General features: G+C 67.0%; 2 protein-coding genes across 10 annotated transcripts in view; one reads left to right on the top strand and one right to left on the bottom strand.

Annotated features, from left to right (window-relative positions):
* Positions 1–289: 289 nt before the first annotated feature.
* LOC138806063 (protein scribble homolog) lies at positions 290–18,231 on the top strand. 7 transcript variants are annotated; one of them, XM_069991554.1, is made up of 38 exons: positions 290–779; positions 1,941–2,058; positions 2,150–2,228; positions 2,323–2,412; positions 2,497–2,553; positions 2,641–2,704; positions 2,800–2,874; positions 2,945–3,089; positions 3,354–3,472; positions 4,116–4,315; positions 4,408–4,574; positions 4,672–4,796; positions 4,889–5,014; positions 5,453–5,620; positions 5,947–6,327; positions 7,073–7,135; positions 7,442–7,531; positions 8,055–8,132; positions 8,582–8,905; positions 9,005–9,085; positions 9,158–9,406; positions 9,572–9,682; positions 9,775–10,068; positions 10,150–10,338; positions 14,586–14,696; positions 14,770–14,823; positions 14,911–14,985; positions 15,634–15,696; positions 16,012–16,095; positions 16,194–16,292; positions 16,379–16,538; positions 16,611–16,758; positions 16,832–17,017; positions 17,086–17,228; positions 17,308–17,345; positions 17,452–17,526; positions 17,735–17,786; positions 17,864–18,231. In XM_069991554.1, exons 1-38 carry the CDS (start codon positions 621–623, stop codon positions 18,007–18,009), a joined length of 4,986 nt encoding a protein of 1,661 aa, XP_069847655.1. In that variant the 5' UTR covers positions 290–620; the 3' UTR covers positions 18,010–18,231. The 7 variants fall into 7 exon arrangements, with proteins under 7 accessions (XP_069847655.1, XP_069847656.1, XP_069847658.1 ...); XM_069991555.1 differs by lacking the exon at positions 7,073–7,135; XM_069991557.1 differs by lacking the exon at positions 16,012–16,095.
* Positions 18,232–18,321: 90 nt separating this feature from the next.
* LOC138806066 (IQ motif and ankyrin repeat domain-containing protein 1-like) overlaps positions 18,322–24,465 on the bottom strand; it is a 25,607-nt gene continuing 19,463 nt past the window's right edge. The window contains exons 9-15 of one of the 3 annotated variants that reach the window (XM_069991565.1): positions 19,889–20,028; positions 19,718–19,772; positions 19,553–19,645; positions 19,240–19,348; positions 18,967–19,060; positions 18,768–18,902; positions 18,322–18,708 (exon numbers count right to left, since the gene is read on the bottom strand). In XM_069991565.1, coding sequence (XP_069847666.1) covers positions 18,390–18,708; positions 18,768–18,902; positions 18,967–19,060; positions 19,240–19,348; positions 19,553–19,645; positions 19,718–19,772; positions 19,889–20,028 — 945 coding nt within the window. In that variant the 3' untranslated portion in view covers positions 18,322–18,389. The remainder of the gene's footprint in view (positions 18,709–18,767; positions 18,903–18,966; positions 19,061–19,239; positions 19,349–19,552; positions 19,646–19,717; positions 19,773–19,888; positions 20,029–24,465) is intronic. The other 2 variants (XM_069991567.1, XM_069991566.1) reach the window with 2 other exon arrangements.

Here is a 24,465-nt window from a genome sequence, read left to right as displayed (position 1 = left end):
CGTGCGCGTGCGCGCGGCGGCTCGGGTCCGGCCAGCCCCCTGGCAACCGCCCGGCCACTGGTCGGCTCGGCGGGGCCGAGCGGGCGGGGCCGCGCCGCCCCGCTCCTCCGACGCCTGGGCGGGGCCGCGCTTCCCGGCGGGCTGTGCGCACGAGCGCTACGGATCCTCGGAGGTTCCGTGCCGCGGGGCCTTCTGGGTGTTGTAGTTCTGGGCGGCGAGGGCGGGCCTCGGCTTCCCGGCGGGCTGCGCGGTCGGGCTGTAGTCGCGGGCGGCGGCGGCGGCGGCGGCAGCGGCGGCGGCGGTGGTTCCAGCTGCGGAGCTGCGGAAGGACGAGCGGTGAGCTGAGCGGGCGGGATGCGCAGCCGCCGCCGCGCCCCCGCCGCCTGAGAGTCTGAGCGCCGCCGGGCCGCGGCCCTGCCGAGCTCCGCCGTCTGAGCGCGCCGTACGGGCCGGGTCCAGCGCTGCCCGCCGCCGCGGCCCGTCCCGGTCCCGGCGGCCCGCCCCCACTCCCGCGCGCCACCCCGTCCGCGCCCGGCGCTCATGCGGGCCGAGCCCCGCCCCCCGGCCCGAGCCCGCCGAGCGCCGCCGGAGCCCGCGCGCGCGCGCCTCCCGCCCGCACCATGCTCAAGTGCATCCCGCTCTGGCGCTGCAACCGGCACGTGGAGTCGGTGGACAAGCGGCACTGCTCCCTGCAGGCGGTGCCCGAGGAGATCTACCGCTACAGCCGCAGCCTGGAGGAGCTGCTGCTCGACGCCAACCAGCTGCGCGAGCTGCCCAAGGTGAGCGCCCGCCGCACCTGCCGGCCCGCGCCCGCCCGCCCGCCGCTGGGGTGCCCCGCCGCCCGGCCCGCGCCCGCCCGCCGCTGGGGTGCCCCGCCGCCCGGCCCGCGCCCGCCGATCCCCATCCGATCCTCCGCAGACGCTGCCCGGGCGGGGCGCCGCGGCCTCCAGCCGGCTCTGCTGGTTCCTGCTGGCCGGAGCCCCGCCCCGCCCCGCCCGCCCCCCCCCCCCCCCCCCGCCGCCCGCGCTGGCACCAGGTGGCAGCGGTCATCGGGGGCCTGCCGGGCACTGGGCGGACGCTGACCTAGGAACGAGCCGAGGACGGAAAGCCGTGGGGGCGCGGCAGGTGGATGGGACCCGAGTGGAAGGCAGACCCGGGAGGTGGGTGGAGAGTCGGCTGGGCTGCTCTGCTCTGGAGTTGAAGCCTACCGCCGGGGTCTGACGGCTGGGCGGGGCCTCCTAAGACGCCTTGGGTGTCGGGCGGTTCTGTGTTCTCGCTCTTGGAGGAGCCACCTCGTTTGCTTGTGTTCCTTCCGGTCAGTTTGTTTTTCTCTTGAGAGGAGAGCAGAGGAAGCAGGTCATGAAAGATTTCCTCTTCTGATACTGGGTGGGGGGGCAGATGCCTGATGTTTGGGGGCTGGGTGACAGAGGATGTGACTCTACTTGCGGCCTTGATATGGCAACTTTCTACCTGCTGGTCATCCGCCTGACCCACGTGTGCTCCGTAACCGTGTGTGTGGGGCCCTGTGTGCCTTGGAACCTATGACATTACTGTCACGGGCATTACTGTTTCCTTGATGGCTTTTGCCAGGTTTTTAACACCCATTGTTTGGGTGCAGAGATAAAACCCATGTGGCCCCCTGGAGGGTAGAAACAGGTGGTGATGAATTCCTGAGGGTGACACGCTACACTGGTCAGGGGACAGTCAGGAGTTGGCTGCTTCTTGGTTGGGGTTGGTCACAGGGGAGGTACTTTGCTTGTGGAAGGTGGCATCAAATGGGGAGTTGAACCTGGCAAGGCTGGGGTGTCATGGCTGGACCCTGGGGCCCTGTGTGACGTGACAGGCAGAGGGCTGGAGACTTGCACGCCACAACCCTGCGTGTTCAGTTCTTCTCCCTCCTTAGGGAGCCTGTGCCCCCTGCTCACCCCTTATGCCCACAGCCTTTTTTTCGGCTGCTGAACCTTCGCAAGCTGGGCCTCAGTGACAATGAGATCCAGCGGTTGCCGCCTGAAGTCGCCAACTTCATGCAGCTGGTGGAGTTGGATGTGTCCCGAAATGGTAGGCAGGGGAGAGAAGTGGGAGGAGGGCTGGAGGATCTGAGGAGTTTCGAAGGCTACGAGTGTCTCTCCGTGGCAATGCTTCTCCACAGATATTCCTGAGATACCAGAAAGCATCAAGTTCTGCAAGGCTCTAGAGATCGCCGACTTCAGCGGAAACCCCTTGTCCAGGTGGGTGGTGACCCAGGGTGGTGGTGGGCAGCGGGCAGGGGATGTCCGCCAGCCGCTCTCCGGGTGTCTGAAATGCCTGGCTTTCTTTCCCCAGGCTCCCCGACGGCTTCACGCAGCTGCGCAGCCTGGCTCACCTGGCCCTGAATGACGTGTCCCTGCAGGCCTTGCCCGGGGACGTGGGCAAGTGGGTGCCCGCTTGGTGACAGGGTCTGGTTAGGGCTTGGCTCAGGCCTTCCTTCCTCAGCCCGTGCCCCTGGTCTTTTTTCAGCTTGGCTAACTTGGTGACCCTGGAGCTCCGGGAGAACCTGCTCAAGTCTCTGCCTGCGTGAGTGTGCGGGGCTCCGCCTAGCCCAGGGTGGAGCTGTGCTGGGGCCGGCACCGCCTGGCCACATCGAGCCTGTCTCCTCCTCAGGTCCCTGTCGTTCCTGGTTAAGCTGGAACAGCTGGATCTGGGAGGCAATGACCTGGAGGTGCTGGTAGGCACGGGCTGTGGGGAAGGGAGGAGGCGGGGCCGCTGCTCCCGGAGGGCAGAGCATCACACTGGTTCCTCTGGCCCCCTTCCTCTCTGCAGCCTGACACGCTGGGGGCTCTGCCCAACCTGCGGGAGCTGTGGCTGGACCGTAACCAGCTGTCCTCGCTGCCTCCGGTGAGTGAGGGCAGGCCCGCCTCCACCTCCAGCCGCCACCCCCTGACCCTCTGCCTGTCCAACCCCACAGGAGCTCGGGAACCTGCGGCGTCTGGTGTGCCTGGATGTTTCGGAGAACCGTCTGGAGGAGCTTCCTGTGGAGCTGGGTGGACTGGCCTTGCTCACAGACTTGCTGCTTTCCCAGAACCTGCTCCAGCGGCTGCCAGATGGCATCGGTCAGTGTTCCGAGCTGGAGCTGGGGGCTGCACATCCTGGCTGGGGGCATCCTGAGGATGGGAGGTTGGATACTGGGCCTGTGAGAGCCGGAGGCCCCGGGTCAGATGTGCAGGGGTTGGGCAGCACAGATCTGTGGCAGCAGGGGGGACAGGGCGGGGGAGTGTGCCACTCTGAAGACCCATCTCCACTCCGGGGGTGGCCCACCCAATGTGGGTCTGCTCCTGGCCCTGCTCAGTGTGTTCGTCATGTCTTCTTGACATCAGGTCAGCTAAAGCAGCTGTCTATCCTGAAGGTGGACCAGAACCGGCTGTGTGAGGTGACAGAGGCCATCGGAGACTGTGAAAACCTCTCTGAGCTGATCCTCACGGAGAACTTGCTAACGGTGGGTGGGCAGCGCTGGGGTGGTGGCCTCCAGTCGGCGTGGGGACAGGAGCTAAAGCATCCATGGGTGTGGTGTGGCCTGTGCAGACTGCTCGGGAAAGGAGGGCAAGGTGGGGGTCTGTGAGCCAGGACGGGGCCTGGTGCGTAGGATGGCACGGGAAAGCCAAGGAGAGCAGGCCCACGTGTAGAGAGCGTGAGCGGGGGGGGGGGGGGGGGGGGGGGGGCAGGAGGGGTGCTTCCATTGGCCATGCTGGCCAGGGAGAGCAGAGCCTGTGGGGTTGGGGGTGGCCATGGTGATTTCAGGGAGCTAGGCTCTGCATGTGGGCAGCGTCTGTGGGACCCACCGGCGTGAGAGGGGGGCCTGGGGACAGAAGGGTGCATTGCATGGAGCCAGAGCTGGCGGGTCATCAGGGGCTCTCGGGCACCCAGGCCTGGAGGTCAAAGCCAGAAGCATCTAAGGAGCAGACTGGAGATGGCGTGGCGGGGATCTTGTCCAGCAGGGGTGCCTTGGCCTTGGAGCAGGGGAGGACACGGGCTGCGGTCACTGTGGGTCACTGTGGGAAGCCCTGACCAGCACCAGCTCCCCCTCCCTCCCCCCCAGCCGCGGGGGTTTCTGACAACCTCCGTCCCTTTCTCCTGGCCAGGCGCTGCCCCACTCTCTGGGCAGGTTGACCAAGCTCACCAACCTCAACGTGGACCGGAACCACCTCGAAGCCCTGCCTCCTGAGATTGGGGGCTGTGTGGCGCTCAGCGTCCTCTCCTTAAGGGACAACCGCCTGGCCGTGCTGCCGCCCGAGCTCGCCCACACGGCCGAGCTGCACGTGCTTGACGTGGCTGGAAACCGGTGAGCGCGGTGGCCAGCGTGAGTCTGCACCGACCGAGGGTCGGGGACCTGGCCGTGGGGCTGGTGCGCGCTGACCCTGCCCTCCTGCCCAGGCTCCGGAGCCTGCCGTTCGCGCTCACCCACCTCAACCTCAAGGCCCTGTGGCTGGCCGAGAACCAGGCGCAGCCCATGCTCCGATTCCAGACCGAGGACGATGTTCAGACCGGGGAGAAAGTGCTCACCTGCTACCTGCTGCCGCAGCAGCCCCTGCCCAGTCTGGGTATCCGGCCGGTGGATGCGCCCGGGCGGGCGGGGCCCGGGTGGCGCCGCGGGGGGTTGGCAGCGGTTGACGCGCTCCTGACCCCCGTTTCGCACAGAGGAAGCGGGGCCGCAGCGCAGCCCCGCGGAGGGCTGTGGCGAGGCCCCGCCTGCGCGGGTCAGCGTCATCCAGTTCCTTGACCCCGACGGGGACGAGGATGCGGAGGAGGCTGCGGTGAAGCGGGTACGCAGGGGTGGGGCCCCTGGGCGGTGCGCCTCCGCCCACCCCTCCCTCACCCCCTTCCATTCCCGTCTCTCATCCCTGTGCCCCTGCAGGGCTTGCAGCGCCGGGCCACGCCTCACCCCAGTGAGCTCAAAGTGATGAAGAGGGGCATGGAGGAGCGCCGGAGCGAGGCCTACACCTGCAGGCCCGACGCGGGGCCTCCCTCGCCTTCCCAGGAGGTGGGCTGCGTCCCGCCCTTCCTTCCCGGCTGCCCGGCGCACGTGGGAGGGGCAGGGCGTGCCGAGGGCTGTAGGGCGCTGTGTCTGTGGCACCACGCAGGGCTGTCCTGTGGCCAGAGGGCCTCTGCATCCCCCCCAGACACCATCGGTGGCTGGCTGGGGGAGCAGGGCAGTCTGCTCATTTGGAAGCTTTTGACATCAGGACCTGGGGCGCTTTTGGAAGTGTGGGTGCCACTGGACCCATGGACTAGAGGGGCTGGGCATGCACGCCTTGCGTCTCGACCAGCCCTCGGCCGAGGTGGGCTTCCGCAGGCCGCCCTGGCTGCCGTGTGCCTCGGGGCAGGCCCCGGTCTGGTGTGTCCGTGGCTTCTCAGGCTGGGGAGCTGAGGGGACCGCGGGCCGGAGCCTCCACACAGCCTGCTGCCGCTTCCCCCACAGGAGAAGCGGCTGAGCGCAGAGTCCGCCTTGAGCGGAGGCTCTGGCCCGGCCACCAGCACGGCCTCGGAGGGGGAGCCCGAGGGCCCCCTGGAGCCCGCGCCGGAGCTGGACCAGCAGGAAGCCATGTCGCCAGGGCAGGAGGAGGACACGGAGGAGGGCTACGAGGAGGTGAGGACTGGCAGGTAAAGGGAAGAGGCCGGGGCGGGGCTGCGCACCTACACCCAGCCCAGCGCGCGAGGCCACAGCAGAGGTGCCGGTGCCGGTGCTGGTCGTGCACGCGTGGGGGGCAGGACCCGGGGTGGGGGGGCGCCACCTGCCACCCTCCACTGCCCAGCTGCTCCCCTCCTCCGCTGACTGTGGGCGCTTCCTGCCAGAGGCCCCGCCAGCCTCGGCCTTTCCGTGTCCCTGGCCGCCCGAGTCTTGGGCACGGGGGCTCCGGGTCTTGGCCCCTGCCGCCCTGGCCTGGCTGACCCCCTGGTCCTTACACCGCACAGCCCACAGTACACTTCGCGGAGGACACGCTGCTGCCCAGGGAGGACGGCGAAAGCGAGGAGGGACACCCCGAGGCCGCCTGGCCCCTGCCGGGCGGGCGGCAGCGTCTCATCCGGAAGGACACGCCCCACTACAAGAAGCACTTCAAGATCTCCAGGCTTCCGCAGCCCGAGGCCGTGGTGGCCCTGCTGCAGGGGACACAGCCAGTCGGGGAGGGCCCCCTTGGGCCTGGGGGCTGGCACAACGGCCCCCGGGCGCCCTGGGCACCTCAGGCCCAAGAGGAGGAGGAGGAGGAGGAGGAGGACAGGGCTGAGGAGGAGGGAGAGGCCACCACGGAGGAGGAGGACAAAGAAGAGGCCGCGGCTTCTGCCCCCTCTGTCAAGGTGGGTGTCCCGCCCCCTGCCCGTGCTATGGTAGAGAGTAGTTCTCAGGCCCGGGCCTGCCGCCTCTCCAGCCTTGAGCCACAGCTGCCTGGGGAAGGGCAGTGGGCATGTCCGCACTCGAGTCCACCCCTGCGCGTTCCCTGCTGCCTCTTAGGCCCCTGGCGCTGACTGTGCTTGGAGCTCGTGGTAGCTTCGTGGGCCCACAGCCACCTGGTGGGCTGGCAGGCCAGGCGGGGCCTTGCTCCACGGGGCCAGGTGCACCCACCCAGGGTGCCAAGCCATGGTCCCCTCCGCCACCCCAGCTACTGGCTCTGGCAGGGTCTCCCCTCGTGTCCTGATCAGCCCTGCCGCTGACCCGCGGCTTGACCCAGGGACTAGCAGGCTCTCCCCGACTGCAGGCAAATTGGGGGGACACTCGAGTTTGCACTGCCGGCTCACAGAGGACCCTGCTGAGCATGGAGGGTGCCCTGGTACCTCCCTTGGGAATGCTCAGAGACCCAGCCTCCCCACTCAACACGCAAACCCTGAGACCGCCGGGCAGGACCCAGCGCGTCCACAGCCTCGAACCTCCACACTGGAAGGAGCCTGGGTGTGGGCAGCACCAAGCCCAGCTGGGGTGGAGCTGGCTGGGCCCGCAGGAGCTTGGGGCTCTCTCCTCTGTCCTGTCTGCTCCTGGTGAGGGTTGCGCAGTGGTGGTGTCCCCGTGGTGGCTGACCTGCATGCTTCGCTGCTCCTGTCCTAACAGGGGGTGTCGTTTGACCAGGCCAATAACCTGCTGATAGAGCCCGCCCGCATTGAGGAGGAAGAGGTCTGTACGCGGGGCCGCTCTGTGGGGCCAGGGCTCTCACTGCTGCTTGGGCTGCGGGCTTTCACTTTCCTACCCCGTGGATGGAGCACAGACCCCTTCCAGAAAGCCCCAGAGCTGGACCTTAGCCACGCCCCCAGGGCTGGAGCCCGGGCAGCCTGTCCCGGGAGGAGTGCTGCGCAGTCTGAGGCAGCCTGGGGGCAGAACGGGCCACCCACCGGAGGTGGCATCGGCATGGCCAGGCCTGCCGTTGCTGGGGACACATGGGCCGCCCCGATCCTCCCAGACACCGCGTCTGCTCTCTTCCAGCTGACACTCACCATCGTCCGGCAGACTGGGGGCCTGGGCATCAGCATCGCGGGGGGCAAGGGCTCAACCCCCTACAAGGGGGACGACGAGGTGAGCGGCTGCCCGCCAGCCACGGGGCCCTGCTAGCTGGAGCCCCTCGCCCTGCTGACAGCTCCTGTCACCCAGATGTGTCTGCTCACCCCACGATGCCTGCGCGTGCTCACTCCCCAACGGGAAGACAGGGTCGCCAGGGCACCGAGGGGCCCGGGAAGGGGGGAGCCCAGGGCGTGCGCCAGCTGTTGACGCTTTTGCGTGTGTACTCTGTCTCTGCGTTCCTTTCTCTCTTTCCATCTCTTCTCTTCTTTCTCTCCCCTTCTCCTATGCCTGCGGGGTCGAGCCTCTTCCAAAGCTGACTTGCACAGCTCACTGGTCTCGGGGCCCCCTGGCAACCTGAGCTCATCCCCTCTGCCCTAGCCCAGTACTCCTCTTCCCGCCCTTGGGGGTCAGGCCAGGGTCTACAGGGAGTGGGTCCCCCCCCCCAGGGGCTTTAAGGCCTTTCGCAGCCACCATAGGCCACTTCCCAAAGGGCCGGGACAGAGGCCTGGCGCTGCCGACAGCCTCTGCTTGCCCTCAGGGTGTTTTCATCTCTCGGGTGTCTGAAGAAGGCCCCGCAGCCCGCGCTGGAGTTCGTGTAGGGGACAAACTCCTTGAGGTGAGCGCTTCTCCCCTGACGGGAAGGGCAGCTGAGGTCTCTGAGCTCCGCAGTCCCAGATGTCGGGTCTTGGTTGCTACTCTCGGGAGGGGGGCCACACCAGCAGGTGAGGCTGAGGCGCTCACAGGCCGCAGCCCCAGAGACCCCCATGGGGGCATGAAGCACGGCGTGGCACCGTGGCAGGTGGGCTCCCTGTTGGGGAGCGTGGGAGACCCCGTCTGGGCAGTTGGCCCCTGAGGGGCACGGGGTGGGGCACGGGGGTGGGCACGGGGGCGGGGCCCTCGGGGGAATCCTCTGGTGTTCATGCACTCTTCTCCGAGGGCGGGGCGGGCACTGGGTCGCCAGGGGTGTCTAGGAGTAGGGACCCCACTCCGGCCCGGCTGCGAGGGCGTGTGTCTGCTCCCGTGGGAGCGCGCTGGCCCATGCGCCCGGCTCTGTCCCGGTCGCAGGTGAACGGTGTGGCCCTGCACGAGGCCGAGCACCACGAGGCGGTGGAGGCGCTGCGGGGGGCCGGCGCGGCCGTGCAGATGCGGGTGTGGCGGGAACGGATGGTGGAGCCAGAGAACGCAGTCACCATCACGCCGCTGCGCCCCGAGGACGACTCCAGCCCTCGGGAGCGGCGGGGAGGGGGTCTGCGCCTGGCCCTGCTCCAGCCCGACACCCCGGCGCCCCTCCGCCAGCGCCACACCGCCTGCCTCGTGCGCAGCGAGAAGGGCCTGGGCTTCAGCATCGCCGGTGGGAAAGGCTCCACGCCGTACCGGGCAGGCGACGGGGTGAGCAGCGCCCGCGGTGCGGGACGTCCTCGGTGGGCGGCCAGGCCCTTCTCCGCGGCCTCCCCCGCCCCCAGCCTCAGCCCCTGCCCCTCCCTGCAGGGCATCTTCATCTCCCGCATCGCCGAGGGGGGCGCGGCCCACAGGGCTGGCACGCTACAGGTCGGCGACCGCGTCCTGTCGGTGAGTGAGGAGGAGGCCTGCCCCATGCCCTCCGTCGCCCTGGCCGCCCTGCCTGACCCATGCGACCTGCAGATCAACGGAGTGGACATGACCGACGCCAGGCACGACCACGCCGTCTCCCTGCTGACCGCCGCCTCCCCCACCATCGCTCTGCTGCTGGAGAGGGAGGCTGAGGGCCCCCTCCCTCCGAGTCCCCCCGCGCCGGCCTCCCCGGCCCTCCCCACTGCCACCTCCGCCGCCGTGAGCGCCGTCGCCCCCGCGGAGCCCAGGCTGTCCCCCGGCCTCCTGGCGGCCACCTTAGAAGGACCGTACCCCGTGGAGGTAAGCTGCTGCCCGCCGTCCGCTTGCGCGAGCAGTGGCGCCGGGCAGGGTACAGGCTCCGCGTGCATGCCCCAGGGGCCCGGCCTGGTCTGGGGGCCCTGGCAGATACGAGTTGTCAGTGCCCCCCTGCCCACTCCCCTGCTGAGGCCTGCTCTGCGTCCCCAGGAGGTCCGTGTGCCCAGGGTGGGGGGCCCGCTGGGGCTCAGCATCGTCGGTGGCTCTGACCACTCCAGCCACCCGTTCGGTACCCAGGAGCCCGGTGTGTTCATCTCCAAGGTAAGGGGGCCTGGTGGGCAGCGGCGCAGGGCTCCGGGCTGCCGGGCGGGGTTGGCGCACCCCGCCCCACGGGACCGCGCCCTCCCCCACAGGTGCTTCCTCGGGGCCTCGCGGCTCGCTGCGGCCTTCGAGTTGGGGACCGGATCCTTGCGGTGAACGGGCAGGACATCCGCGAGGCCACGCACCAGGAGGCCGTCAGTGCTCTGCTCCGGCCCTGCCTGGAGCTGTGCCTGCTGGTTCGGAGGGACCCCCCACCCCCCGGCATGCGGGAGCTCTGTATCCAGAAGGCTCCCGGGGAGAAGCTGGGCATCAGCATCCGGGGGGGCGCCAAGGGCCACGCAGGCAACCCCTGCGACCCCACAGACGAGGGCATCTTTATCTCCAAGGTGAGGCCCCTCTCCCTGCCGGTGCTGGGTGGCGCTGGGCACCGGCCCCCCCACGGCGTCTCACGGGCCCCCCACCCGCAGGTGAGCCTCGCGGGGGCGGCCGGGCGCGACGGGCGTCTGCGCGTGGGGCTGCGTCTGCTGGAGGTGAACCAGCAGAGCCTGCTGGGCCTCACCCACGCAGAGGCCGTGCAGCTGCTGCGCAGCGTGGGCGACTCGCTCACCGTGCTCGTGTGCGACGGCTTCGACACCAGCGCCGCTGCGGGCCTGGAGGTGAGTGCTGCGCGCGCGCCGGGCTCCGGCAGGCAGCGCTTGGACGGGCCGCCGCTGGCTGGACGGGACGGACGGACGGCCACCCGCCCGCCCCTCCAGGAGGGAGCTCCAGCACCCAGCCAGGTTGCGCTCAGGGTCCCCACTCAGGGCTTCCGGTTGCTCCCTGGCTCTGCCCGACCCCAAGGGGCATCTGGCAGCCCCTCAGCGCTCACTCCCACCATCTCTGTCTGATCGCTGGCTTCCCCCGCTGCGCCCAGCGTCAAGCCCAGGCCCCCCCAGCTTGCCCGGTCTGGGGCTGGGCTCGAGGCTGCTCTCCCGGCTCTCTCCCTCCCCCGTCCTCTCCCATCGGCTGTTCCTGCGTCCCCTCCGCACTGAGCCCCCATGGCCTTCACCCGCGGCGGCCGCTGAGCTTTGTGGAGGTCATCCTGGCTAGACAGGGGTCTCCGGTGCATGCCCGTGGCCTCTGTGGTGCACACTGGGCTTGGGGACGCAAACCCACCCTGCATCGCTCTGGTAGAGTGTCTTTGGTGTGGTGGCTTCCCACCAGACATGGAGAGATTCCCCAGGCCAGTCCCCCCCCCCCCCCCCGGGGACACAGTTGCCTTTGTCTGGACGGGGGACTGGGGCCTGCGGGGACTGGAGTGCCTCCCCCTAGCTCTTATCCCCCAGGGCCTTGGTGGCCTAGGGACGATTTCCTTTAGGCCTTTGCTCTGGGTGGCCCTGTCCCAGGAGGGCTTTGCTCTGGGTGGCCCTGTCCCAGGAGGGCTTGCCTTGTGTGTGGTCAAGGTCCTGCGCTCCACCTATTACCTAGTTCAAACTTTTACTCCAGAGAAGGGTGCAAGCGTCAACCAGCAGGGGGCGCTGGCATGACCCATGCTCGTGGCCAGCCCCGTCCCCCTGCTGTGTGTCTGGTCCCTGCCGGGACAGGCAGATGTCTGGGCAGTGCCCAGCTGATCCACAAGTCCACCCTTGGCGGGATCTTCGCAGAAGGGTCCACGCTGAGGTCTTAAAGCTCAGGCAGTGTCTGTGTCCTTGCTGCTGGGGGCCGAGTCTTCTTGCATGACCACTGTTCCCTCCAGACCCTGGCTGCGGCAGCCCCCTAGGGTGGGGCCCTGCAGTGTCCACCGCCAGATGGCATCTTTGGGGTCATGAAAATCCCCACTTTCTATGAATTGAGTTCCCACACTTCCTTTAGATGTGCTGGTCTCTGCTCTGTGTCTCCCTTCTGAGGTACACACATCCTGGTCTCTGGTCTCTGCTCTGTGTCTCCCTTCTGATGCCTTCAGCAGCCTGTCTGTTCTGGTTTCTTTCCGTGCTTGCTGTACCTTTAAAACACAGCTCTGCCATCTGGTGGACAGCAGTGTGTCCTCCGGTCACTCGCTGAGTGGGCAAGGCCATGGGCCTGGGCCGCGTTGGTCGCAGGGAGCTGCCCCAGACGCTGCTGCCGGCTCCAGGTCGGTGGCTCACAGCCGCCGGGCCGCTCCGGTTTGTTCTTTTGTGTTTCTTCTTTTGAACAAATGTGCCAGGTTCCAAAATAGACATTGAATGAGGCCTGGCATCATCTTTTTGGCCCATTTTCTCACGTCCATGCCCAAGTTGCTCCTTCACTAGTTTTGGAAAACGCTTGTCGCCGGCCTGGCTGCTTTGGGGCAAACCCCAGGCGGGGGTTTGCCTCCCGTGCGTGTCCTCCCGCGCCTGCCCTGCCCGTGCGCAGGGCCCCGGCACCGCTAGTGGCAATGACCTAGCCTCGCGTTGACACTTGCATGTTTGACCCCAGCACGATTGCGCTAGCGCTTTTGTACATGGCTGGGCTGGGGTTGCACGCAGAACTGGGGTTTGAACTCGGGGCCCCGCACTTACTGAGCAGCTGCTTTGGCATTTCCACTCAGACACACCTCTAGCCCTTTATTCAGATATGATCTCGAGTTTGTGTAGGTCTTTGCCTAGGTCTGGCCTCGGGTCCTAGGCAAACTGACGATCCTATTGTGCCATCTGTGTAGCTGGTGGCAGGCATCTGACACCAGGCCCAGCTTACTGAGATGGATGCTAACTTTCCCCCAGGCTGGCTTTGAACCCAGCCCTCTTGATTCTACCTCGAAAGTAGCTTGGGTGATGGGCAGCATGCACCATCGTACCTGGCCCTTAGAACTTTTTTTTTTTTTTTTTCCCAGTCCTGGGTCTTGAACTCAGGATCTGGGCACTGTCCCTGAGCTTTCTTTGCTCAAGACTAGCACTTAAAGCTCTGCTGCTGGTGTTGTAATTAAGGGGCTGTTCTTCCAGCGGAGAGCTGCAGTCTGCTGCGGCTGCGGTGGTTTCCCGAGGGGTTACACCTGCCCCGTCTGCGTCCGTGGCTGGGGCCGCTGTCGGGTGTGACCTGGGAGAGCTGCTCGCGATCCCGCTCCCCCAGGCCGCTCTCCTCTCTCTGAACTTGCCTTGCGTTTGTTAGGTACTTACCACTTGAGTCACACCCAGTAACAGTGGCGAGTGAAGGGCTCTGAGCCTGCTGACGTGTGCTGTCTGGTTTTTACTGCTGCTTACGTTTGTCCTGCCTGAGTGGCCCCCACACCTGGTGCTCAGGGCCGCAGTGCTGTGGTGTGGACTGGTCCTGCCCGGCTGTGGGGAGCAGGTAGGCCTAGCATGCTATTCAGGACTCCTGCAGGCCGTGAATGGATCTGGGTTCTTTTTTTTTTTTTTTTTTTGGGTCTGTCGTGGGGCTTGAACTCTGGGCCTGGGCGCTGTCCCTCAGCTCTTCAGCTCAAGGTGAGTGCTCTACCACTTGAGCCGCAGCACCACTTCCGGTTTTTTGAGTGGTTTATTGGAGATTAGAGTCTTGAGTTTTCTGCCTGGGCTGGCATTGATCCGAGATCCTCAGATCACAGCCTCCTGAGTGTCTAGGATGACAGGCGTGAGCCACCAGCGCCCGGCTTGGATCTGGGTTCTTGATGCCAGGAGAACTTGGTCTGACCAGGGGGACGCAGATGCGTGGTGAACCCCACAGACACATCATGACCCCCTGAGGGCTTAACACCTGCTGAGCCAGGGCTGGGCCTGACTTCCCCAGAAGAGTCGCTCCCCGCTGTGCTGCTGTTGGGCCTGGCCCAGCCCGCCCTGGCTGAGCCTGCGGGCAGGGCCCACAGTGGAAGCTCCCCCTGCACCTCTCCCCTGTCAGCAGTGCCCCTGGTCCCGGAGTCCTCCCTCCTGACGCCCCTGGCATTGCGGCGGGCGCCACTGGTGCCATCTGCGCCCATGCTAGCCAGGACTGGTTTCCCGGGCCTCTGGTGGCCGCTGGGGGCTTGGCTTGGCCCGGGTCCTCACCCAGCCCCTTTGGGGGCCGCCTCACCCTCCTGCCCTGCGGTCACTGTGCCTGGGTGCGGGCGGTGACGTCTGAGCTGCGGGTCCCAGCAGGTTCAAGGCTCCAGGAAGCCTGAGGCCACCCAGCCCTGCCCCCTTCCCTCAGCCTGGCCGCCCTTCCCGCCCTTCCCCCAGCCTGCCGGTGCCTTTTTCACTCGGTTGTTCTAAAGGGTGAGAGGAAGGTGGAGCTGCCAGTGTTGTCAGAATCTGAGCAGAACAGTTACGTTTCCGTCGTGCCTGCCCTTGCCCAGCACCGTTCCTCGCGTCCATGCGTTGGCATGTTCGCTCCTGCGTGCTGAGCGCGGCCCGGGCCCTGCCCTGCCCAAGCCGCCGCTGCGGCCATCCCTTCCAGCCCATCTTCCTAGGTCTCAGCAGCTGCTCCGCCTTTCCTTGTCCCCTGGACCCCCCATTATTGCAGTGGTGTAAAACAGTGGCTCACGCCTCCGTGGGCCTCTTCCTAGGCCTCCCTGGCAAGGCCGCAGGAGGTCCGTGTGCCTGGGAAACTTCATCTCAAGCACGTGTGTGCCGGGCACACCCTCCCAGCCGCCCTCACCCCTGTCCCGATGCCCCAGCTTGGGTCTGAGCTTCAGAATGGACCAGGCCTTCCCGGCACGGTCCCTGGTTCTGAGTCCGCTTCCCAGGCCTGGCCCGCCTCGCTGGCCACCTTCCTCCCCAGATGACTGCGGTCCGCCCATTCGGCTCCCACGCCAAGCAGGGTGGCCAGGGCACTGTGGCACCGAGCACGAGAGCGCGGACGCGGCCGGGCGGCCCGCAGGGGCCCCCCGAGGCTCCCTCGGGTGTGTGCTGGCCAGCCTGGCAGGACGTGGTCCCATGTCCCTGTGTGTCATGGGCTGGGCCCAGGCCCGAAGTGCCACCCACCCCCGCCTCTCCCACAGGTGTCCCCGGGGGTCATTGCCAACCCCTTCGCCGCGGGCATCGGGCACAGGAACAGCCTGGAGAGCATCTCCTCCGTTGACCGGGAGCTGAGCCCCGAGGGCTCGGGCAAGGTAAGGCTTGTGGCAGCTGGCACTGAGGCTGGGGCCCTGGTGCCAGCCTTGACCACGTCTGCCATGCCCACAGGAGGAGCTGCCCGCCCCAACGCCTCCCTGGGGGCCTGTGCCTATGGAGGCCGCGGTGAGTCTCCCTTCGGCCCGCCTTGGGGCCTGAGTGGCTGTGCCCCTGACCCCACAGCTCTGCTAGCCCTGTGTCCGCTCTCCACAGGCCCCGAGTCTGGAGCCCCTAAAGCTGGACTACCGGTCCCTGGCCGCGGTGCCTGGCGCCGGCAGCACGCACAGGGTGAGGGGTGTGAGGCGTGGAGGCCCCTTGAGACCTAACCTCTCCTCCCACCTTTCCTGGAGCCGCTGGGCGGCGGCGGGCCGGGGGAGCCCGAGCCCAGCTCGCTGGGGGCAGCGGGGCTGCCGGGACCCCAGCGCCGTCTGGGCTTGTGGAGGGTCGGGATGCACAGCCGTCACGGGTGGACTGGGGAACAGCACAGGCGGTGTGGGAGAACTGACCATGGGGAAGGAGGGGCTTAGGCGAGGGCGCTCCGGAGCCGTGAGCCGGGGGAGGCCCCTCCCACAGGGAGGCCCGCGGGAGCGGCCCGCGGAGGACCCGCCTGGCCAGGGTGGAGGGAGCGCTTTCGGGGTCCTCAGGAGAAGGTGCAGCGCCTTGCTTCGCGGGCTGGTGCTGCCCAGGCCCCATCGCTGCCCCGCCCTGGTCTGTCCCTGTCCCCAGCTCTAGCAGAGCTCGGGGCTGTGAACAGACGCCTCGCCTCCCAGCTGAGGCTCCAGTAGAGCAGAAGGCTGCGGGACCCCCAGCCCGAGGGGGAGGCCGCTGTGGAGGCAGCCCGGGCTTGCTTGGGCTGGGGACGGAGGAGGGCACCTTCGCTGCAGGGGGTGCAGGCACCGGGCCCAGACCCCTCCCCCACCCACTCCCTTCCCTCAGGCGCCGCCAGGAACACCTGGAGGAAAGGCGGCGGGGGCTCCCTGCTCTCCAGGCAGCCCGCAGGTGGGTGTCTGCCACAGGCCCCGGGCGCCATGCTGAGGGCCGCCTCCTTCCCAGGCCTGCTGGCTGCCCTCCCTGCTCATGCGCTCAGGCTGGGCCCAGCCGGAGAGCTCAGCTGCCCCTCCTCCCTCCCCCCCCCCCCCCCCCGCCCCCGCCCGGCTACGTGGACCGTCCGGTCGCAAGCACCTGCCACGCCCTGCAGGGCATCCCAGCGCCTGAAGCGGGTCCTCCCAGCTCTGCTAGCAGCTTGGCCTCATCTCTGTCTTTCTCTCTTCCTTCCATTCCTGCTGCCACTGGCCCCGCCCCTGTCCTGTGCAGACCAAGCCAGGGGTGATCCAGCCATTGGCTCAGGCCTGGCCCAGGGGCTCCCTGGCCCCCAGGGACAGAGGTGGCCCCTGCTCTGTGAGTGGCCTGTCCCACGGGGTGGGATGGCAGCGTGTCCCTCCTGGGTGGGGTGGGGACCGCTGTGCTAGCCCCGCTCACGGGTACTCTGCCCCCAGCCGCCCTCCCCGGACGAGCTGCCCGCCCGCGTGAAGCAGGCCTACAGGGCCTTCGCCGCCGTGCCCGCTGCACACCCCCCCGAGGACCTCAGCGGTCAGGTAAGGCCATCCAGGGGCAGGGCTGCCCGGGACAGGGGGCCCGCGGGAGGAAGGCCCGCCGAGTCTGAGAGCCCGCCCCCGTCCAGCCCCCCACGCCCGGGCCGGCGGCCTCCCCCGAGCAGCTGTCTTTCCGAGAGCGGCAGAAGTACTTTGAGCTGGATGTGCGGGCACCCCAGGCCGAGGGCCACCCCAAGCGCGTGTCCCTGGTGGGTGCGGATGACCTGAGGAAGATGCAGGAAGAGGAAGGTGAGGCGCGGGTGGGTTGCGTGAGGCCGGGCGGGCCCGGGCCGCACGGACTGAGCCTCCGCTGCCCCGCAGCCCGCAAGCTGCAGCAGAAGCGGGCGCAGATGCTGCAGGAAGAGGCCGCCGCGCAGCGCATCGCGGGCCCCAGCCCGGGCCGGGCGGCACTGGATGAGGAGCTGCCGGAGGACGAGCCGCCCTGGGCAGACCCTGGCCCCCCGAGAGGGTGAGACGGGGCGGGCGAGCCCTCCTCCTCCCCCCGCAGAGGCCCCCCTCACTGCTCCGGTCTGGCTCCCCAGGCCCAGCCCGGCATCTCCCCAACCTCCGAGCGGCGGTGCCCCAGTGCGGACAGCCAAAGCAGAGCGGCGCCATCAGGAGCGGCTGCGCATGCAGAGCCCAGAGCTGCGGGCACCCGAGCGGGCCCTGTCACCCGCAGAGCGCCGAGCCCTGGAGGCTGAGAAGCGGGCGCTGTGGAGGGCCGCCAGGTGAGCCCCGCTTCGGCCTCGCCCGGCCCCGCCCGGCCCCGCCCGGCCTCACCGCTCCATCCTTGCAGGATGAAGTCTCTGGAGCAGGATGCTCTCCGAGCACAGATGGTTCTTAGCAAGTCCCAGGAGGGCAGGGCCAAGCGAGGGCCCCTGGAGCGGCTGGCCGAGTCCCCATCGCCAGCTCCCACCCCGTCCCCTCCTCCCCTGGAAGGTCTGTGCTTGGTGGGGGAGGGGCCGGGCATGGCGGGGTCGGCCTCCTGCAGGGGCTTCAGCTGCTCTTCATCCTGCAGACCTTGGCATCCAGACCAGCACCTCCCCCGGACGCCTGGTGAGGAGCTGGCAGCCCCAGCCCGGGGGAGGGGGGTCCACGCGCCTCCCCCCTCACCTCCTCCTTGCACACTCTCTACCTCCCCCCCTCACGCTGCCCTCCCAAGCCTCTGTCTGGAAAGAAGTTTGACTACAGGGCGTTTGCAGCCCTGCCTTCTTCCAGACCTGTCTATGACATCCAGGTACTCGGGCCTCCCGGCCCAGATGCACGCCGCCAGCCCACGCTCCCGCCCGCCCTTTTCCTGTTTCCTGCCCCACTCCTCTGCCCGCCTCCCTTTCAAAGCCGGGCTCGGCCCTGACCCCATACAGACTCCGTGGGCGTCGGAGCCGGGCAGGGGCCGGGCCCACGGTGGGCACAGGCCGGGCACTGACTGCTTTTTCCCATCACAGTCTCCAGACTTCGTGGAGGAGCTGCGGCCTCTCGAGCCATCTCCCAGCCCCGGTGAGCTGGCGGCCGGCTGAGGGCGGGCTCCAGGGTGCCTGGCGACCCCGACTCACGGCTGCTGTCTCTGCCCCCAGGCCCACAGGAGGAGGACGGGGAGGTAGCCCTGGCTCTCCTGGGCAGGCCTTCGCCCGGTGCTGTAAGCCCCGAAGATGTGACACTGTGCAGCAGCCGCCGGGCCGTGCGGCCGGGGCGCCGCGGCCTGGGCCCCGTGCCCTCCTAGGGGCGGCTGCCTCCCCGGACTTGGGGTGGGGGCCCCCGTCGCCACTCCTGCCCCAAGTCTTTTAACCTGGGTGTTAGCATTTTAAAGAGATCCCTCAGGAGCTCCACCTCCGACTAACCCTCCCCCGAGCCAGGACCTCTTGGCAAGACTGTAACTAGTGACGTTTGTACAACCAAAGACTCTATTTTGTGGTTTAAGGAGAATAAAGTTAACTACATTTTACCTCCTGTCTGTCTGTCCACCCACCAGCCCGGCTCCCTTGGGCCCTGAAAGTGTCCAGGTGACGCTCCTGTCCCTGCCCAGGCCGGGCCTCCGGCGAGTGGGGCTGGCAGGGAGTGGGGACTTGCCAGGCAGCAGGGGCACAGTGCCCGCCGGCTGCCTCATTGGCCAGACAACAGGAGGCCTGGGCCGGGCAGCTGCACCCACACGGGGAGCAGCAGCTGCAGCTGCTCCGCCGGCGGCCACTGCAGCCGCGTGACCACGAAGAGGCGGAAGTGGGCCAGGCGCGCCGCCTGGAACTGAGAGGGCTCGTACTCGGGGCCGTCGGCCGGCCGCAGCAGCTCCAGGTACCGCTCCTGTGCCAGCCACTCCCGGCTCAGCAGCGCCTGCGCCAGCCCCGGCTGCACGGCCTCCAGCTGCTGCTGCACCACGGGGAACAGGTCCATCTCCCGCAGGTCAAACACCAGCGGCTTCCCGTACCTGTGGGCGGCGCCGGTGAGGGCGGGGCTGGGCCAGCGCCGCACCCTGTCCCGCCTCACCTGAGCGCCCCCAGCAGAGCCAGCCGGATCCTCTCGGGCCTCAGGTGCTCGGGGTTCACGGTGTCCACGTAGTTGGTGTCCTGGTAGCGTAGGAAGGTGGCCGCCTGTCCTGAAGGGTCGATGATGAGAGGCCACCTGTGGGCAGCCGCAGTCAGCTCTGCAGGCACAGGGACCACCCACGCCCAGCCGGAGCACTGACCGGCCATCGGCGAGGATGCGGTCACCCACGTCCTTCATGAGCACGTCGTGGAGCTCGCCGACGCGGCACCTCAGCCCCGGCACCTCCTCCTCCTCTGGGGGCGTGACACAGATCACTCAATCTACCCTTGGCCCCGCCCACCCTGGGTCAGCCTCCACCCTGGCCTTGTCCCCCAGGTCCCCAGCTTCTCCCTGGAGCCCCGCCCACCCTGGGTCAGCCCCCACCCTGGCCTTGTCCCCCAGGCCCCCAGCTTCTCCCTGGAGCCCCACCCACCCTCCTGGGTCTGCTCCCGAAGCTCCAGCCTGGCCATGGCCAGTGTCTCCTCGGCCTTCTGGGCCTCCTGCCGCAGCCAGTCCACCTGGGCCTCCGCGTCCTTGATCGCCTGGAGGAGGGGCCATGCTGACCTGGGCGCAGGGCCCGCCCAGGCCTCCTAGCCCTTGCCCCACCCTGACCCCAGGAGTAGCCTCTGCTCCAAGGTGACACGCCAGGTTTAGGAGGGAAAAACAAGGCCACCACCCCGGGCCTAGGGAACACAAAAGCCCTAGGCTGGAGCTGCGTGGAGCAGGGGCCCTGCGTGCGGTGCTACCTGCAGCGTGAGCTCTGTCTTGCCCATGTGCTTCCGCTCACACTTATCGTGTTCCGTGATCCTCCGGTTGAGTTCACAGTAGGCCTGCTGCAGCTGGACACGCAGGTAGACCTCAGGCACTGGCCAGTGCCCTACAGCCAGGGGCTCCCGCCTGCCCCGACTCACCTCCTTGTGACACCGCTGCTGCTCCTTGGCCAGCTGCTGCACCTTGACATTTATTCTGGAGGCCGGGGGCTGAGTCAGAGGAGCCCTCCCCTCCCACCCTGTCCCAGACACACGCTCTCACAGACAAGTGTGCCCCTGTGCACATGCACACGTGTGTGCGCACGCACTGACCGCTTGGCCTCAGCCTCCTTGTGCTTCCGGGCTTCCTGGTCCCTGCGCTGCCGCTCGGCCTCCATGTTCTGGAGCATGGCTTCCGTGAGGCTCAGATCCCACGACCGCAGCACACTGACCACCGTGTCCAGAGAGGCCACCTGAGACAGCACGGGGCCAGGGCTGAGCCATGTGCTTGGCGTGGGAAGAACTTCCCCACCCTAGAGGAAAGGGCTGCAGCGCCCCCTGCTGGCCCTTTGGGCTCTGCAGCCCGACCAAGGGCACAATGGGACCCAGAGCAGGCACAGCTCCCGTGTAGAGCTGCCCAGGCCCCAGCACCGCCCTCCTCCCCCATCCACCCCACCCCACGCCACAGCCTCTGCACTGCTCGCCAAGGCCACCATGAGCCAAGCAGGCTCCCCCAGGCAGCAAGGCCCCTCCCCCAGGGCAGGAGGTCCCCTCCCTGGTAAGCAGGGTTCTCTCCCCAGGACAGCAGCGGGTGTGCAGCAGCTGGGTTCAGAACCGGCTGCCAGGCGGGCAGGCTCACTGGTGCCTGGCTCTGCAATCTAAGGGGCCCGGACGCCCACAAGCGGACCTGGCGGGGGAGGGGAGCGCCCCTCCCCTGCCCCCCACTAATGAGAGAAGACTGCTCAGCACGGCCACACGCGCCCCTCAGAGCCACACTCGTGGGGCCAGAGCAGCAGTTTTAGACCCGCAGAGGCCGCCCACCGCACGTCCTGCAAGCCTGCGCTGCCCTTGCCAGCTGAGCCCGCTGCCGGCCGCCAGCTCTCCCCACACACCCCCCCCCCAGGGCCGTCTGAATAAAGTTCGTGGGCCACTGCCATCCTGGTCTCTACCTTGATGGAACCCCAATTCTGGAACCCCCCACCTTGCTCCTCCTCCTCCCTGGCAGCCAGTCTCCTTCCTCCTCCACTGAGGCCCCCACCTGGTCTCCCGCATGCCCCTCCCTCCCGGAAGTCCACCAGGACACCTCCCCTAAAACGCTGCGCTGCTGCGTGCCAGGTCCCCGCCGTCCCCACCACTCCTCCCAGCCCCTGCAGCGGTAACTGCGCTGTCTCCACGGGGAGCAGCCTCACTGCCCAGTGACTCACCCAGCATGCCTGTCATCCCAGCTATTCAGGAGGCTGAGATCTAAGCCAGCCTGGACAGACCAATCCAAGAGGCTCTTCAATTAACCAGCATCAGCACTGTTACTCATGTCAAATGCCAGCCATGAGCACAAAAAGCCAAGAGCACCAGGTTCTGAGTTCAAGCCCCAGTACACAGACAGGCAGACACACACACACACACACACACACACACACACACACACACACACACACACACACACACACACACACACACACACACACACACGATTCTCCCCATGTATCTAAAATAGTATCTAGGTAGGGAGGGAAGGGATGGTAGGGGGAAAACAATGGAGGGGGTAACAATGCCAATAGGAAGTGTACTCATTACCTTGCTCATGTAACTGTAACCCTCTGTATAGTATCTTTACAATAAAAAAATTTAAAAAAATAGTATCTGGGCCAAATTGTCAGTTTATCAATGTCTGAGGGAATGACGAAACATTTGATTGTATTAATGTATGAATGGCCAGATGAGAAATAAGAAATGGAGAGATTCATCGATAAATGAAAATTAGAGAAATAAATGGCTTTAACTCTTACTTCTCGACTCCGAGTTAGGCCCTCCAGGGATGGCTCAGCTTCAAGTCTCCCAAGCCTGAGACTGGCAGTCTGCTCAGACAGCTGCCGCTACCCGGCAGGGCAGGGCTGAGCACCGGGAGGGGAGAGTATCTTTGTCAGGATTCAAATTGTTTCTACAATAAAAATATACTATAAGGGCTGGGAAGGTGGCTCAGTGGTAGAGTGCTTGCCTCGCATGCATGAGGCCCTGGGTTCGATTCCTCAGCACCACATCAGCAGAAAAAGCCAGAAGTGGCACTTTGGCTCAAGGGGTAGAGCGCTAGCCTTGAGCTGAGGAGCTGAGGGACAGCGCCCAGGCCCAGAGTTCAGGCCCAGGACCGACCAAAAAATGAATTAAAAAAATAAAAAATAAAGTATACATCAGGCTAGATGTAGCTGAAGAGAGAACTAGTGAGCCAGAAGACTCAGGAGCAGAAAATATCCAGAATAGTAAGCCAAAGTGATGGGAAATGGTTGGGGGTAAAAACTGTGGCGTGTACACAGGCTGCTCCCTGACCAGCTGCGGTGAGGTGGTGCCACGTTCACATCTTCAAACTGAATTGTTTATCTAAAAAAAAGTTACTGAGAACTTAAGCCAACTCTGGCAAAAATCATGAGACCCCTTCTCCACCAACAGCTAGACATAGTTGCATACAGCAATTACCCCATGGAAGGAGAAACAGGCTCACGCCGGGACAGGAAGCAAAACCCTCTCCCCCAAGTAACCAGTGCAAAACCAACTGACTTAGGCGGAGCGAGCATGAGGGGGCCGTGGGGCAAGCCTCCAGCTGGCAAACTGTGCGCGCGGGCAGTATCCGCTCATGTGTCTGCCCAGCGTGCCGCCTCTGCTGTGCGTCGGGAGGGGTCCCCGCTGCACTTCCACTCTGCAAGGCATCTTGAGTGGGCATCTGGCTGGGAGCGGGTGCTCGCTCTCTGGCCTCTACGCTGGCTCTGAGGCGCGTGTGCGAGGTCTCGGTGTGATCTCCAGCTCCCTGGGCTCACAGGTGTGGACTTCAGAATGTGAGAAGGTGCACTTCCATGTTTCACCAAATCTGGACACGGCTAGGTCTTTATTTCTTCAACATATTTTTGTGCCAGTCCTGAGGCTTGAACTCAGTGCCTGGGTGCCATCCCTGAGCTGTTCTGCTCAAGGTTAAAGCTTTACTACTTGAGCCCATAGCTCCCTTTCTGGCTTTTTGGTCGTCATTGATGATCAAAGTCTCAGGGACTTTCCTGCCCGTGCTGTCTTTGAACTGCGATCCTCAGGTCTCAGGATTGACTTCTCATGGCCAGCCCAGCCCAGGCCCTGCCAGCGCCTGTGCACGCTACAACCAGAGCTCTCCCCGCCAGGGGACCCCGCCTCTTGGGGATTGTTTTCTGTTGTCTGTCAGGGCCTTGTCTAGGCGGTGCCACTCGTGGTGCAGGAGCAAGGCGCCAGTGCCCACCTTGGAAGCGGAAGCCTGTCTGCCGCTTTTCTGTTTCCTTTGGGATGTTTCTCTGGCTGTCTTCATTAGCCTTCTCAGCGTGAAACCTGCCCCTCTGCAAACCGTCCTGGGCGTACCTCAGCCCGTCTCAGATGTGGGAGTTAGAGGGCTGGGGCCAGGGCTGGGGTGGGGGCCAGGGTCAGGGCCGGGCATGGGTTGGGGTAGGGGCTGGGTCGGGGTCAGGGCTAGGGTTGGGGTAGGGGCTGGGGTTGAGGTAGGGGCTGGGTTGGGGCAGGGATCGGGGTCAGGGCTGGGGTCAGGGTAGGGGCTGGGTCGGGGCAGGGATCGGGGTCAGGGTAGGGGCTGGGTCGGGGCAGGGATCGGGGTCAGGGCTGGGGTCAGGGTAGGGGCTGGGTCGGGGCAGGGGTCGGGGCATGGCTCGGAGTCGGGGCAGGGGTCGGGGTCGGGGCTGGGGTCGGGTTAGGGGCTGGGTCGGGGCAGGGGTCGGGGTTGCGGCTGGGGTCGGGGTAGGTGCTGGGTCGGGGCAGGGGTCGGGGTCGGGGCTGGGGTTAGGGTCGGGGTAGGGGCTGGGTCAGGGCAGGGGTGGGGGTCGGGGCTGGGGTTGGGGTCGGGGTAGGGGCTGGGTCGGGGTAGGGGCTGGGTCAGGGCAGGGGTGGGGGTCAGGGTTGGGGTAGGGGCTGGGTCGGGGCAGGGGTGGGGGTCGGGGTTGGGGTCGGGGTAGGGGCTGGGTCGGGGCAGGGGTGGGGGTCGGGGTTGGGGTCGGGGTAGGGGCTGGGTCGGGGCAGGGGTGGGGGTCGGGGCTGGGGTTGGGGTCGGGGTAGGGGCTAGGTCAGGGCTGGGGTTGGGGTCGGGGTAGGGGCTAGGTCAGGGCTGGGGTTGGGGTCGGGGTAGGGGCTGGGTCGGGGCAGGGGTGGGAGTCAGGGTTGGGGTAGGGGCTGGGTCGGGGCAGGGGTGGGGGTCGGGGTTGGGGTAGGGGCAGGGGTGGGGGTCGGGGTAGGGGCTGGGTCGGGGCAGGGGTGGGGGTCGGGGCTGGGGTTGGGGTCGGGGTAGGGGCTAGGTCAGGGCTGGGGTTGGGGTCGGGGTAGGGGCTGGGTCGGGGCAGGGGTGGGAGTCAGGGTTGGGGTAGGGGCTGGGTCGGGGCAGGGGTGGGGGTCGGGGTTGGGGTCGGGGCAGGGGTGGGGGTCGGGGTTGGGGTAGGGGCTGGGTCGGGGCAGGGGTGGGGGTCGGGGTTGGGGTCGGGGCAGGGGTGGGGGTCGGGGTAGGGGCTGGGTCGGGGCAGGGGTGGGGGTCGGGGTTGGGGTAGGAGCTGGGTCGGGGCAGGGGTGGGGGTCGGGGTTGGGGTAGGGATAGGCGCTGGGTCGGGGCAGGGATCGGGGTCCGGGCTGGGGTTGCTGGGACTCAGCTCAGTGATCCTCGCATCCTTTCACCAGTTCATTCAGGA

This window comes from Dipodomys merriami, unplaced genomic scaffold (assembly GCF_024711535.1).
Source record: "Dipodomys merriami isolate MVZ:Mamm:240054 unplaced genomic scaffold, mDipMer1.0.p SCAF_4, whole genome shotgun sequence".
Lineage (NCBI taxonomy): Eukaryota > Metazoa > Chordata > Mammalia > Rodentia > Heteromyidae > Dipodomys > Dipodomys merriami.
The sequence above is the reverse complement of the archived record's forward strand: the minus strand, read 5'-3'. Positions and strand labels throughout refer to the sequence as shown.